Source organism: Eptatretus burgeri, chromosome 9, assembly GCF_056783735.1.
Source record: "Eptatretus burgeri isolate ZD-2024b chromosome 9, Ebu_testis_v1, whole genome shotgun sequence".
In the NCBI taxonomy this organism is placed as follows: domain Eukaryota; kingdom Metazoa; phylum Chordata; class Myxini; order Myxiniformes; family Myxinidae; genus Eptatretus; species Eptatretus burgeri.
This window is the reverse complement of record NC_140969.1, coordinates 68208272-68223358: the sequence shown is the minus strand read 5'-3', so window position 1 is coordinate 68223358 and position 15087 is coordinate 68208272. Positions and strand designations below refer to the sequence as shown.

The 15087-nt window shown below is 46.3% G+C and overlaps 1 protein-coding gene across 1 annotated transcript in view; it reads left to right on the top strand.

The window, feature by feature from the left end:
• Window positions 1–2858, top strand: part of FNTB (farnesyltransferase, CAAX box, subunit beta) — a 40757-nt gene extending 37899 nt beyond the window's left edge. Inside the window, exons 11-12 of the mRNA XM_085895557.1 lie at window positions 2063–2174; window positions 2284–2858. Coding sequence (XP_085751683.1) covers window positions 2063–2174; window positions 2284–2394 — 223 coding nt within the window. The 3' untranslated portion in view covers window positions 2395–2858. The remainder of the gene's footprint in view (window positions 1–2062; window positions 2175–2283) is intronic.
• The last annotated feature ends 12229 nt before the right edge of the window (window positions 2859–15087 follow it).

Genomic DNA, 15087 nt, shown 5'->3' with positions numbered 1-15087 from the left:
CGACAGGTCATTGTATAATAAATTTTTATGAATCAGGTTTGATAGGTCATATATATATATATATATATATATATATATATATATATATATATATATATATATATATATATATATACATATACATATATATATATATATATACATATACATATACATATACATATACATATACATATACATATACATATACATATACATATACATATACATATACATATACATATACATATACATATACATATATATATATATATATATATATATATATATATATATATATATATATATATATATATATATATATATATATATATATACACGACCGTTTTTACAGCCATTTTTCCCTGCTGTGCAGGGGTTAGGCTTTTTCTTGAGGCAATGTTTTATGGCCGGATGCCCTTCCTGACGCCAACCCTGGTCGCCTCTTACGACACACAGGGATATGGTATACCTATTCTCACCGGGGCATACACCGGGACCAGTACACTGGGACTCACTTCGCCGACCTCAGATGGATGACAGGCTGAGTCAACCCCCTGGTGTTAATTCATCAGCCAACGGGGCTTGAACTCAGGACCCTGGGATCCCAAGCCGCCACCCTAACCACTAAGCCAACACCAGGCTTAGGTTTGATAGGTCATTATATAATTTTTATGTATCAGGTTTGACGGGTCATTGTGTAATATTTATGTATCAGGTTTGATGGGTCATTATATAATATTTATGTCACGTATTATTGGTCATTAATTTTTATGTATCAGAGAGGTCATTATATAATAATTTTTATATAATGTTTTTTTTATAATTTTTGTATAATTTTTTATATGGGGGGGGTGGGGGAGTGTGTGCTTTTTGTTGGTATGTGGTGTGGATGTTTTCTGTCGGTGTGTGTGTTTTTGTGTGAGTGAGTGTGTTTTTTCTGTCCTCTATATCTTTCTTTATTTTTGTCCTCTATCTGTCTTTCTTTCTTTTGGTTCTCCATATCTCTTTTTCTCTTTTTCTTTGTCGATGGAAGGGTGAATCTTGCAAATAGTTTTTGGAGGGTTCACTTGGCTGTGCTTGGATGGGTTTGAGGGAAGAGGAGTCGTAGCTGAAACCCAAATCCTATCCAGGTTCCTCCTGATGACTCCATCTCTGTCTGTTTGTTCCTCCTGATACTCCAGTGCTGTATTTGGTCAGTTATTTGATTGAGTACCACAGAATGTGGAATCATGATCTGGAAAAAGGAAGGTACGGTTTTCCAGTTTGTCAGAGTCCATTTACATTATGTAGATGAGAACCAAGACTGAACCCAAGACACTGCTTGGAGGTACCTCAGCCAACAATGGGAGAGGGGAGGATAGGGTTCCTTTAATCGTAACACATTGACTGCATGAGGGGAGAAAGTCAGAAGTCTAGGTCGGAATGAAGGTGGCCTTGTATGTCACAGGCAGAGAACTTTCCAATAAATCAGGATGCGAGAGTGTGTTGAATGCAAGAGATATGTCCATGGAGATGGTCCTGACATTGATTGAGATAATGGGCCTCCACAACAATTTTGGAGAGCGGAGCAGCAGCATTTCCGGAGTCGAGTGATCAGGACAGAGTCCAAAGTGATGGTCAGAGACCAGGCTTTTTGAAAACGGGAAAGACTCAGCATCAGCAACAATGATTAATTCCATGAGTTTGCTTCTAATTGGAAGTAATCTCTCATCCTTTCCCACTTTGCTAATCTCCCAGCCATTGGTACTTATTTTTGTGTTTTTCTGCCTTTCCTTCTGTATATCCACCCCGCACCCACTCATCCCCCCTCCCAAATACCCCTCAGTAATTTGTAAACCTGCTGCCATTTGTTGTTTAGCTCCTTCATAATCTTAGACCCTTCCTTGTATGACAAAAAAAAATTCTGTACATCTGTGGGCATTACTTATTGTTGATGTATTTGTGAGCTTATCTTAGAGGAAGCAATATTTTCGTTACTTTTTTTGGAGGTACTTTTTCCGAATGCCCTCGTTTTTTTTCTTGTTTTGATTTTGTTCTAAACTATAACGTCATTTTTTGTGTGCATGGTGGCTGTACAAAGAGCAAGAGACTTTTATCACACGTGTTACTGCCTCAGTGGACTCTCGGTTACACAATACTTCAATGGCTCTCGTCAAGAAATCAAATCCACTGAATGTGTGGACAATATTATGGTAGGTTATTGTGCATGCACTTGTCCCTCTACATTTCAAATAAACAAAACGATTGCATCTTTTTATTCTCACTCATTCTGTATTTTATCGTTTTCCTTTTTATAACCAGGAAATGACACATTCTGTATATAATATTGGACCGAAAAACGTGGAAAGAGCCATGCGACATTTCCTCGAGCTTCCCACCAGTAAAACGACAACTCCACCCGAAAGCACCTGATCTCACCATAGTAATGTGCGTAATGCTCAGCAGTGCATTGTTTTCATACTAACATCATGTGTCTGGAGTTTTGGACTCTGAAATGTTTGTCGTACCGTTGCATTAATTAGCAGTGCACTTTGGGAAGGGCTACCAAAGTGATTTTAATTTGTCCAACATCCCTACCCCTACCTGAAGCTGCCATTCCAAGGAGTGTTTGAGTGGTTGTTAAGATGGAATTTAGATGAGTAGCCAGAATTAGTGTATTGCCAAGCAGCACCTGCAATCGTTGAGAGAACCCAGCATTAAAAAGAAGAAACATTTGGTGTTGATGCTAAGGTCACCAAAGATTGTGGTCAGATTTTCCTTTTAGAATTGTGCCATTGCTCTAAATTTACGTTCCCATTGTCCCCAGATGTTGTCACATGGTGTTGCTTGTAAGGAGTTTGGAAAGCAAAATAAACTGCCACATTGGTGAAGCGTAACTTTTTTGTGTCGTTATGAGTTATCAACCCTTGATTTGTTTTTATTTGAAATAGGGGCAAGCTCCAAAATGTAAATGACACAGTTGGAAGTGGCATTGAAAAGCTTGATACTTTCCACAGCAGAGTGAAATGGTTGTTCAGAGAGTCAAACAAAAATTTCAAAATTAATTTGAAGCAAACATTGTTTCTTTATTTTGTTTTGATGAAGATTGTGCATTGTGAACCAGGTAACACACAAAGTGAATCAGGTAGGTTGAGAACTCTAAACCAAAATCAAGTCCAAAATGCAAACCACTGCATGTTAAATAGCAAAAGGTTCTGCAGCATAAACTGAAGAATGATCTGATATCCTTCCTGACCGTGCGTTTCTCTTTTTTTCTGTGCAAAGCCACAGCAAACCTCCATCCTCATGTTTTCAAGTCTGCATGAAAAATGCCAAGACTGTCCCCAAGGCTGGGTAGTTAACCCATTGGTATATGTTGGGATTTGGACCACTTTTCATGTTTTTCTCCACAAGAAGGAGGCTCGTGGAAGAGCAAGGTTAGATATACAGTGAGGGCTATTGGACAACAATTGGACACAACAAGAAAAGGAATAAACTAGAGTAGCATTTGGTAGAGCGCATACTTCCACCAGGCTGAACAGTTTATGTTTTGTATCTCACTGATAGGCCGGATCTGGATTCGGACCTGAACCAAAATCAAATAGGCTTCTTCTTGTCACCGAACCAACTTGTCCATCTTGTTTTGTCATAACTCGTCCACAACCTTTTGAAGTATTGTGTTGCATGTCATTTTTGGCCCCATCTCTCAATGGTGAAGAATCACTTGACAAATTAAAAAACTGCAGTATCTGTATCCGGGTCTTCACCAAAATCAAATCAATTCTTCCTTGTCACACACTCAACCTGTCCAACAAGTTTCGTCCAACCCCACCACCCCTTGTGAGTTACACAATTAAAAAGCTTCACAATGCTTTACACAGCTGGTGGTAGATGTTATCATCCACAAGTCACAAAATTTAAATGCTTCACTGCAACTACCACCTGCTGCATAAAACGTTAGCATCTGCCAACATCCCCCACAAACAATGGGCAGACTACTCACCCTTCCCGCAGTTACCCACAATTTCCACATGACTACTTATGTGCAGCATGTCCTGGGTCTCAATCATTCTTCTCATCCCACATTAATAAAACATGGCTCCCAAGTGCAAGACCGGAGATTCGTCGACTGCCAAGAGGCAAAAGAAAATGATGAGCCTGAGAGACAAATTGAAGCTGCTGGACCGGCTGTCGAGAGGACAGAGTGTGGGCTTTGTGGGCAGACTGTATGGAGTAAACAAATCCACCGTTCACTACATACGGAAGAACGAGAAGGCGATTTGAGAAAGTGTTGTGGAGAGCGCTGTACCGAGCACCAAAGTGGTCACCCATGTCCGAGATATCCACATAGAAAGGATGGAGAAGGCTCTCAGTTTATGGATTGAGGACATCGCACAGAAAAACATGCTTCGAAGTGGACCTCTCATTCACGCAAAGGCAATGCATATGTACGCACATCTGGCTGGCGTGAGAGGTGTTAGCACGAGTGACGCAGGTTCGACTGACATGGGCATGAGCGGTCCCAGTCGATTATAAGCGAATACGGAATGGTTTGACTGCTTCAATGAGTGCTACGGTCTCCGCAATGTCAAATTGACAGGTGAGCATGCCTCTGCGTGACCAGAAAGTGGCTGGAATGTTCCCTGCTCAACTCTCGCAGCTCATCCAGAAGGGATACCTGCCAGAGCAGGTGACCAACACTGACGGGACTGGCCTGTATTGGGAAAAGATGCCAACGCGAACTTTTATCTCAAAGCACGAGGGGACAGCATTGGGATTGAAGGCCGCAAAGGATTGGGTATCTCTTCTCTGTGTAAATGCAAAAGGGGACTGTAAAAACGAAGTCCATGATGCTATACCATCCCCTGAAACCGCATGCTCTCAAGGGCAAGAACAAGCACATGCTGCCCATGTTTTGTGGTGCCAATAGGAAGGCGTGGGTGATGGCAACAATTTTCATGGACTGGTTCCATTACTGTTTCATTTCTCAGGTGGAGAGGTACCTGGAGGAAAAAGAACCCCCTTGCTTTCAAGGTTCTCCTGCTCGTCGACAATGCTCCTGGTCATTCTGGGGACCTGAAGGTGGCTCACCTGAGCGTAGAGGTGATCTTCCTGTCACCCAACACTACCTCCCTGATCCAGCCGCTCGACCAAGGAGTAATCGACTTTCAAAACCTATTACACTCACCGCACATTGGATGCGATGAACCGTCACATTTTGGATGCACCCAGAGATCATTGTCGGGTAGTGTTGGAAGGAGTTCAACATAGCCCACTGCATCGGCACAATCTGAATCGCTGGATGAAGTGAAAGCCTCCACCATCAACACCTGCTGGCACAACCTGTGGCCACAGCCAGTGAAGAACTTCAGAGGCTTTCCCGACAACATGGAGAGGCATGAAATTTTTCAGTTGGCACGGCAGGTTGGAGGGAAAGGCTTTTACGACATGGAGTCTGATGAGTTGGATGCTCTTATCGCCTCGCATGCCGAGGAGCTCACCGAAGAGAAGATGAAGCCGGCAGCGATGAGGAAGAAGAGGTGTCGAGGTCCAACCTCACGGTCAAGTTCTTAGGTGAGATTCTGTAAGACATGTGGTCAATTACCAAGAGGCTGTTAGATGCAGATTCAGTCATGGAGCGTTACTTCAAGTTCAAGAGAAGTTTCGATGACGTGATGCTCCCATACAAGGAGCAACATCGATACCTGCGGCAATCTGCCAGGAAGCTCATGATCACCCATGGTTTTTTTCCACCATAACAGACGTAATTAATAGACGAAGTTAAGGTCTAATAATAAGTAATTAATTCACCTTACGAGAGGACCCTCTCCTGTCCAACTTAGAAGCATCAGCATCCTCTCTTGCCTATCCTACCTCTCCTGCATTCCCTTTGGTGAGCAACTCATTAGAACCTCACCTGTTTCAGCACCCTTGCCTACATTCCTTTCAGTGCACGACTTATTTATCAGCACCCTCATCTGTGTGAGGCTTCCCTCCAGAGTTCACTGGATTTTAAATTGTCATCATCATTTGAAAAGCTGCATGTGTTTGTGCAAATATAAACTTGAAATGGTACCTGCTCTTTTCTTTTTTATTTTACGGTACAGTTGGTGAATTAATAATAATAAACTGTCATCACATTCCTTGAATAAACATTGGTAACGGTATCTCATGTCTTTTTTGTTTGTAAACATTTTAAGTTTCCCCTAGGTATCAGGCATTGCCAGGAACCTATGCCCTTTTTTCCCATTGAAACAATGTGCGACATTTGCAGTGTCAACATTCACGGTATTTTTTGTGGGCAACGAACTGCCAGGAACCTATGCCCCCTTTTTCCATTGAAACAATGCCCTGCTTATCACAGATTCGACATTCGTGGCATTTTGTATCCCCCGTGAATAGCAGGGTCCAACAGTATATCGTTTTTGGCCCTATCTCTCAATGATGAAAAATCACTTTAAAAATTTTAGTATCCAGATCCGATCTTCAGCAAAATCTCGTCCTTGTCACACACCGTATGAAATGAAGACGAGAGAAGAACCTTCAGAGTGTAGGCTTTATTCCATTTGATTGGAGCCGCTTCTACGGGCACACCAGGAAATACAGACGCAGCAAGGAGTACATAAGCAGTAAGGTACACACGCGCAACTAATCACCGCAAAATAAATCATTATTATATATAAATCAGTATTCTCACCATTCAATGAGCACCAAGTGAACCGCCGACATAAAACGCAATGCCCCTGGGACAATCCCCCCGACCGAGCCGAACCTCAGCTTTATCTCTTCTGTGCTCGAGCCGGGCAACATGTGATCACACGTCACGACCTTCAATTCACCACATTCTCCCCGTCTTTAAAATGTAACTAGAGGCCCAGCTAACGCACCATGATTACTTCAGCGCTACAGGAGTATACATTTCAAGCAATGCAAACTATCTAAACTACAGAAGCATACATGCCAAGCAGTGAGGATTATTTTGAGTTGTAGGAGCATGGTAATGAGCATCGATATATTATGTAACGAGCATATAGGAGCATGAGCATCGAGGATGCCGATAATCCCCTTTACAGATTGAGTCGGCGAGGGGGTATTATTCGTCGACCTCTCCGGGAGTAGATGGCAGTTTCACTTGAGGAAGGCTTCCGATCCTCTTGGTGAGCCTCGACTCGTGCCAGAGATGACTCCCCGATCGCTCTCGGGTGGAACGCGGTAGCTCTGTCGTCACCCTTCTCGGGTGGAGTCCCTGGGGGGGGAGCACCTGGGGAGGGGATGTCAGAGGGAGGTGTGCCAGATGGTGGTGTACCTGCAGGAGGAGTACCTGAGGGAGCCAAATGGCGAACCGACACAGTGGTCTCCCTGCCATCCGGGAGCCTGACATGAGCATACTCTGGATTAGTGTCGATGAGTTCGACCTCTTCCACCATGGGTTCATACTTGCTTTGTCGTACCGGGCGTTTCATGAACACTGTTCCGGGATGGGTTAGCCAGTTGGGCACCGATTGGCCGTCAACATAACGTCGTTGGTGAGTAAACATTCGTTCGTGAGGAGTTGCATTGTTGGACGTGCAGAGCAAAGAGCGTATGGAATTCAGAGCGTCGGGAAGGGTAACCTCCCACCGCTCGGGGCCCAGTCCTCTTGATTTCAACGCCAGAGTTACGGCTTTCCAAATGACTCCGTTATACCGTTCCACCTGCCCATTACCCTGTGGGTTGTAGCCCGTCGTTCGACTAGTTGCTATGCCGTGCTCTAATAGGAATTGTTTTAGCCCGGCCGACATGAAACACGGCCCTCTGTCTGAATGTATGTACGAAGGTTTCCCAAACATAGCGAAGAGGTCAGACAGACATTTCACGACAGTGCCCGAGGTCATATCCGAGCACGGAAATGCGAAAGGGAACCTTGAATACTCATCAACAACAGTGAATATGTATCTGTTGTCTGTCTCGGTCGGCAGGGGCCCTTTGAAGTCAATGTTTAGTCTCTCGAAGGGAGAAGTGGCCTTGATCAATCTGCCAGAAGCCGCACCATAGAATCTGGGTTTTAGTTCAGCACAAACAGGGCATGAAGCATTCATTTGTTTAATATCTTCAATAGAATAGGGAAGGTTCTGTCTGCGCACGAAATGTGCCATTCTGGTTACCCCCGGGTGGCACAGAGACACATGGAGGTCTTGCAAAGCCCGACTGATTGTCGCCGAGCAGTAGACCCGAGAGAAGGTGTCTGCAGCAGGGTTTTCCCTCCCGGGCCGGTAGACTATGTCGTAACTATAGCAAGCTAGGTCTATCCGCCATCTCATAATTTTTCATTCTTAATTTTCCCGTTATTTTCCCATCAAACATGAATGCCACGGATCGTTGGTCCGTAACGAGCATGAAGTGGTTTCCCAGTAAATAATGTCTCCATTTACGCAGCGCTTCGACGATGGCGTACGCCTCCTTCTCTATTGCCGAGTGTCTCTGCTCGCTTCTAGAGAGAGTTCTCGAGAAGAACGCGACCGGCCGCCCAGACTGATTAAGCGTAGCAGCTATTGCGTGATCTGAAGCATCTGTTTCCACCACGAAGGGCACCGAGCTATCGATCGATAATACCACGGAATTACCGATATCATCTTTGAGGTTGTGGAAAGCTTTTACAACAGCGGCATCTGGTGGAAAGTTTTTGCAATGCACTAGGGGATGTATTTTCTCGGAGTATTGCGAAATCCATCTTGCATAGTAAGCGAACATGCCGATCACCCGGCGCATTGTCTGCAGGTCCTGAGGTGGGGGTAGCTCACGAAGCGGGCGCAATCGTTCAGGATCAGGCTTAATCGTGCCGTCGGCTATCGTGTAGCCGAGAAGGTCAATTGACCTTGCCGAGAATACGCATTTCTCGTAGTTGAGAGTCAGATTATATTTTCTAGCAATGCTCAAGAATCTGTCCAGATTCATGTCATGTTCCCCCTGATCCCTACCGCACACTGTGACATTGTCCACGTAAACAAAAGTGTCTTTGAGGTTTTCATCTGAGATGATGTCGTCCATAACCCGTTGGAAGCAAGCAACTCCATTCGTGACACCGAATGGAATCCTCCTGAATTGGAAGAGGCGCCTACCTGCCTGGAATGCGGTGTAAGGTTTGTCTTCCTCTCGGATGGGAATTTGATGATAGGCGCTTCGCAAATCGATGGTGCTGAATATCTTATAATTGGCCACGCGTTCGACCATCTCGTCTATGCGCGGCAGGGGGTAGGCGTCGAGTTGGGTGAAACGATTGACCGTTTGGGAATAATCGACAACCATTCGTTTCTTATGGTTCTGGCTGCTGGTCACCAACACCTGTGCGCGCCATGGCGAATCGCTCGGTTCTATAATTCCTTCTTCCAGTAATCGCTTGGTCTCTGAAGTGATGAAGTTCATATCAGCAGTGGTATATCGCCGCGATTTGATCGCTATCGGTTTGCAGACCGGCGACAAGTTAGCGAACAGCTGAGGGGACGTTACCTCTGCGGTGGTCAAAGCATTTAAAATTAGACGAGGTTTGCTTCCTCCAAAGGGTATTTCGACGCTCGTGTGCTGCTTGAGGACATTATGACCCAGAATTACGTCTGCGCATAAATCACGAAGCACCAGTACCCTTACATCCCGATGCGTGTACCCTTTTACGTCCAATTCAACATTGCAGTACCCTCGTACGCGGGACTGTAGTGATGTGGCGGCCATGCATACCGTATTGTCTGTCGGGTGGATTTTCCATTTCCTGCCCTTCACTAGCGAGCTGTTGACGAAACTTTCAGAGCTACCGGTATCAATCAGTGCCTCAGCCATATGCCCGTTAATTCGTACGTTGATGATAGCCTTGGATAGATTCCCCGGGGAGGCTGCAGTTAGTTTCTTTTGCGAGTAGAGAGCCGCAGAAGTGGGTTTATTTCTCCTTAGAGTAGATTTACATACCCTGGCATAATGCCGTTTCTTGTCACAATTCATGCATGTGGCATCTCTGGCGGGGCATTTGTGGCGGGTGTCTTTTGTACCCACAAAAGAAGCATTTACCAACCGGAGCAGTTGCTGAGGAGTTTGACGTGGTCTGGGTATCCGGCTCCTCGGGTGTTTCTCCATCCCCTGTGTCTGGCTGTGTCTGTGTCAGTGGGGTTCCTTGAGTTTCCACCGTAGCAGCGTTCATTAGCAGCATCGGTGTCCCAAATGACTCAGATTGCTGCTGAGCCGTATCCATCGCTCGAGCCTGATCGACTACCTTTTCAAGAGTGGGTTGCGCTTTCTCTAGTAAGCGTTGCCGTATGTGGGCTGATCTAAGTCCTTGGATAAATGCCTCCCGGGTCGCTTCATTTCGGTGTTCCTCGGCGTTTACGGCCCGGAAGCTGCCATCTTTTCCCAGCTGTTTCAGAGCTTGCAGGAACTGATCGATTGTCTCCCCGGCTGCTTGCTTGCGTGTGTTGAGAAGATGTCGTATGTATACCTCGTTCTTGCGCTTCACGTAGAGCGCCTGCAGCACGTCGATCGCTGCTTCGTAGGTGTCACACTCCGAGAAGAGCCTGTATACGCCGGGCGAGACATGATTCACGAGGGCGGCCAATTTGTCAGCTCCCTCTTCGATGATGGTCAGATAGTGTGAGAAGGAACGGAACCAATGCGACCATTTCATTTCTGAGTCAGTCGCGTTTGGGTCTGCGTCGAACCTCTCTGGTTTGTAGATCTTGTCCATCGTTGGTTGAGAGAGCCGAGAAAACCAAATGGAATAAATTGAAATGAAGACGAGAGAAGAACCTTCAGAGTGTAGGCTTTATTCCATTTGATTGGAGCCGCTTCTACGGGCACACCAGGAAATACAGACGCAGCATGGAGTACATAAGCAGTAAGGTACACACGCGCAACTAATCACCGCAAAATAAATCAGTATTATATATAAATCAGTATTCTCACCATTCAATGAGCACCAAGTGAACCGCCGACATAAAACGACAATGCCCCTGGGACAATCCCCCCGACCGAGCCGAACCTCAGCTTTATCTCTTATGTGCTCGAGCCGGGCAACATGTGATCACACGTCACGACCTTCAATTCACCACACCGTACTTGTCACACACCCTACCTGTCCACCAAATTTCGTCTGAATCGTCCACAATTTTTGAGATATCCCGCTCAGCAGAGGTAACGGAGGTAACAAAGGTCCACAAGCGGAGGTAACAAAAATAAAAATGAGAGAAAAAGGGTACTCCTGAACTCCTATCCACCTACAAGGCCTTGATTCCCAGCTTGATGGAGTACTGATGTCCCCTCCAGGCTGGCTCCCCTGCCTCTGAGCTTGACACCATGGAAACCAAGGTCATTGGAATCTCCCATGCTGAAGCTGAGTTCATGGGCCACCCATCACTTTCCTATCGAAGAAAGGTCAGTGGTCTCTCTGTCTTCTGCCTCCTCCTTTCTGGTATTTCCCCCTGTTCTTTCCATGCTTTGTGCCCACCCCCATTTTCCTATAAGCCACATATGGTTCACCATCAACCCCTTTCTGGTGAAAGTTGCAAAATCGAGAATCATGACTCATCTCCACTCATTTGTTCCTTTCTTTGTTTTTTTCACCACATGCGGAACCAACTTCCACATTCTCTTCAATGCCATTCTTCCTCCAGGTCTTCAAAGCAGCTCTTCACCACCATCTCGGATCATTCCCAATCCAAAGCCATGATATTTTCTGCCCTCGTTAATCCCCACCCCAACCCCAAGCACTCCCACTTACAAATTTCCAGTTGCCCCTTCCTGAGAGTTTCGTGAGTCCTTTCCTGACCGTCCCCCCCCCCCACTCCCATTGTTTGGCCAAGTCTCCCTTATATTTTGTACTTTAACCTTACTGTTGGTGCCCCCCACTCCCCTTCAACTGTTCCTTTTGTTCTTTTGTATCCTGATCCATTCAATGCCCTCGCTCTTCCATGAGCCTAGACTTTCTATACAAAAATGGGGGATGCAATAAGAGGGTTGGAGTTGGGAAGGGGTAATGAGGGTGCAAAATATTGTTACGGCTGTGGAAATTCGCATTACACCATAAAGGGCCCTCAGGTGAGATATCTACATCGGTACATGTGTAGTGAGCCCAAACCCGTTGTATAGAGGGAATTTATGTGATCCATCCGGGCTGCGACGCTTTGAGTTAGTCGTTTTTCTTTTTCTATCTTTTATTTCAAACAAACAGCATCTCAACAACCACGCCATCCCCACCACAGCACCAACCACACTACAACCACGCCACCTCCACCATCTACGCTACCACATCTTCGCCACTACATCCGCTTCCGAACGGCAAACAAAGGCGCCAAGGAGGGAACTGCGAGGATGCGCAGGTTTCCCCGCCTGTTTCTCCCGTTTGACTTCCCCGCGCTTTGGAGTGGAGGAGGGGCGATGCAGGTCAGAGGTCATGTAAAGGAGGGGTCTCATTTGGGGGGTATAATTCTCTGGCCCAGAGCCAAAAACTGACTCCCCCGGCCCCCGCATGGGGCGGGGTGGAGGGAGAGCATGAGGGTACGCCCTTTTCGGGAACCCTCTCGAAGGAAGGTGGAGCCGAGAATGGGGCGGGGCGAAGGGCGGCGCCCCGCGCTATAAAAGACGGACACGGGCAGGGCGCTCTTGCGCCTCTTCCTCTTCCGCCTCTTCCTCGGGCGCATCTTCCTCTTCCACCTCTTCCTCTTCGTCTTGGCTAGTGGTCTGGTTTTTGTCGAGAGTTGGTCTTCGGGAAGAGGTCCCGCGCCTTGGCGAGCGGCCCTGCCACGAAGGCACGGACGGGAGACGCGGCAGCGCCATTTGTGGGGTGGACCTGCGCGTCCGGACGGGGAGTGCCGGAGAGGGTTCGCCGGCCACGAGAGAGGTCGGGGCCAGGCGCGACCACGCTGACGGTCGCGGGAGAGGGACTCACCAGCTATAAAAGGGAAGTCGCGACTTCTTTCTTTCTTTCTTTTCCTTCCTTTGCTTTTTGTATTAATGTGTGTGTTGGTGCTGTCTGTGAAGTAGAACTGCGTAAGTGTTGCCGTGTGTTGGTCGTAGTCGGTTGTAGCTCTGCATTTACTTTTGTTGCATGACTGTTTTAACTGTTATATGTGCATTTTTGACTGTATGGCTGTATATACATGCTTGTCTGTGTGTGTGTGAATAAAATGCTTGCTTGTTGAACTGTTCCAGCTCTGCATCGTCTCTTTTCCTTTATTATTGACCCTCTATCTTGCATCACGTAAGGGGTTCGTAGTGGGTGCAACATCCCGGAACCACTTACGCGGTTCGTGTCCGGAGTCGGCCTGTGGCGTGGTACGATCGCCCGGTCGACCATTCGTGCAGGTACTTAGGTAGATCGAATTTGGCGAGCAACCCTATCCTGCGCGGGTGGGCAATTGGCACGGTCGCGGTGTGGTTAAACCCCCACCCGTGACGAGCTCCCGGCGTTGTTCCGAGAGGGTCATGACAGAATTGTCCGTCCAGTGGGCAACGTGCCGCGATTTGAGTTACGTGGCCGTTCGCACGCCAGCGGGTGCGAATTCGCAACACTGGTGTCAGGAGTGGGATACAAACTCTCCCGTCTCCAGCTAAATTCACGGGGATCGGTTCAGGGGTGAGAGGAGCCACCCCCGATTCCCTCCAAATTACGAGCAATTTAAATTAATCCCTTACGAGAAATAAGATGGCGTCTCAAGGCGAGCGGATGCCGGGGGTAGAAATGTATATGTGTAGAAATGTAGAATCCATGGCCCGGGACGGTACTTGTAATGTTAATCCGTGGGGAAGCTCAACCCCATATCCTGAGCACGGACTTTATCGGCGGGCTGAGTCACATAATGGCGGCGCGATCGCACCTCAGCGCAGCACGGAGCGAGCGGCTATTTATGGCGCTGCGAATGGCGCGACACGAGGCGAGCGCTCCCAACAGCCGTTTCAAACCACATGGGCATGGCAGGCAAGGCAGGCGGACATCGGCGGGCTTTGGAAAGAATTAAAGGAAGAATGGAGGACCGAGCTCAAAAAAGAAAAGCAGAAACACGAGCTGGAAGTAAAACAATTGAAGAAAGAACTATTGGAGAAGTCAACACAGTTCGAAGAATTAAAGGGAAAAATAGGGGAAATAGACTTGAGGATCCATAAGTGGGAACAAGCAGAGAGTGAACTGAAGAAAAAGTTAGAAGAGCAAAAACGGAAACACAATTTGGAGGTAAAGCAACTGGAGGAGGAGGTAACAAGAGAACAGGAATATCAGGAACAATTGAGAGAAGAAGCAAGCTTGGATTATGATGAGATCAGCAGGAAAAGGGGTGAGATGCACAAGGAAAGGGATGAACAGAGAGAGGAAAAATGGAAAAAAGTTGATGAGATACTGGAGCACAAGAACAAAGAGAGGGAATTACAAAACGAGTTGAGGATGTTGAGAGAAGAAAGAACGACAGCAGAGAATGCAACGTTAAGGAACCACACTGCGCAGATCAAACAGCTAGAAGCGAAGGCCAGATTAAAGAATGAGGAACAAGAAAGAGTACTGAAAGAACAAAGATTGAGACAGGAGAAGGAAGTCAGCCAACTGAAAGAAATAACGAGATTGCGGAATGAGGAACAAGGAAGACAGTGGAATAGGAAATACAAAGAACAAGGAATGAGACAGGAGAAAGAAATCAGGAAATTGAAGGAAATAACGAGATTGCAGAATGAGGAACAAGAGAGACTGGAATAGAAAACTGAAAGAGTATGAATTTGAAACTGAACGACAAAAGGAAAAAAATAGGTTGGAATACGAGGAGAAAGTGAAGGAGCAAGGAATGAAGCAGGAAGGAGAAATCAGTCAATTGAAGGAGACAACGAGATTGGAGAGGGAAGAACGAGAGGAACAGTGGAATATGAAACAACAAGAACATGAATTTGAGGTTAGCCAATTGAAGGAAACTATGAGGTTGGAGAATGAGGGACAGGGGGTGAAAGAAATTAAAAGAGAAAGACAAAAACAATTGAAAAAGAAAGCAAGGTTGAGGTATGCAGAGATAATGAAAGAGCAACGAACGAAACGGGAAAAAGAAATCAACCAATTGAAGGAAACTATGAGGTTGGAGAATGAGGGACGGGGTGAAAGAAATTAAAAAAGAAAGACAAGAACAATTGAAAAAT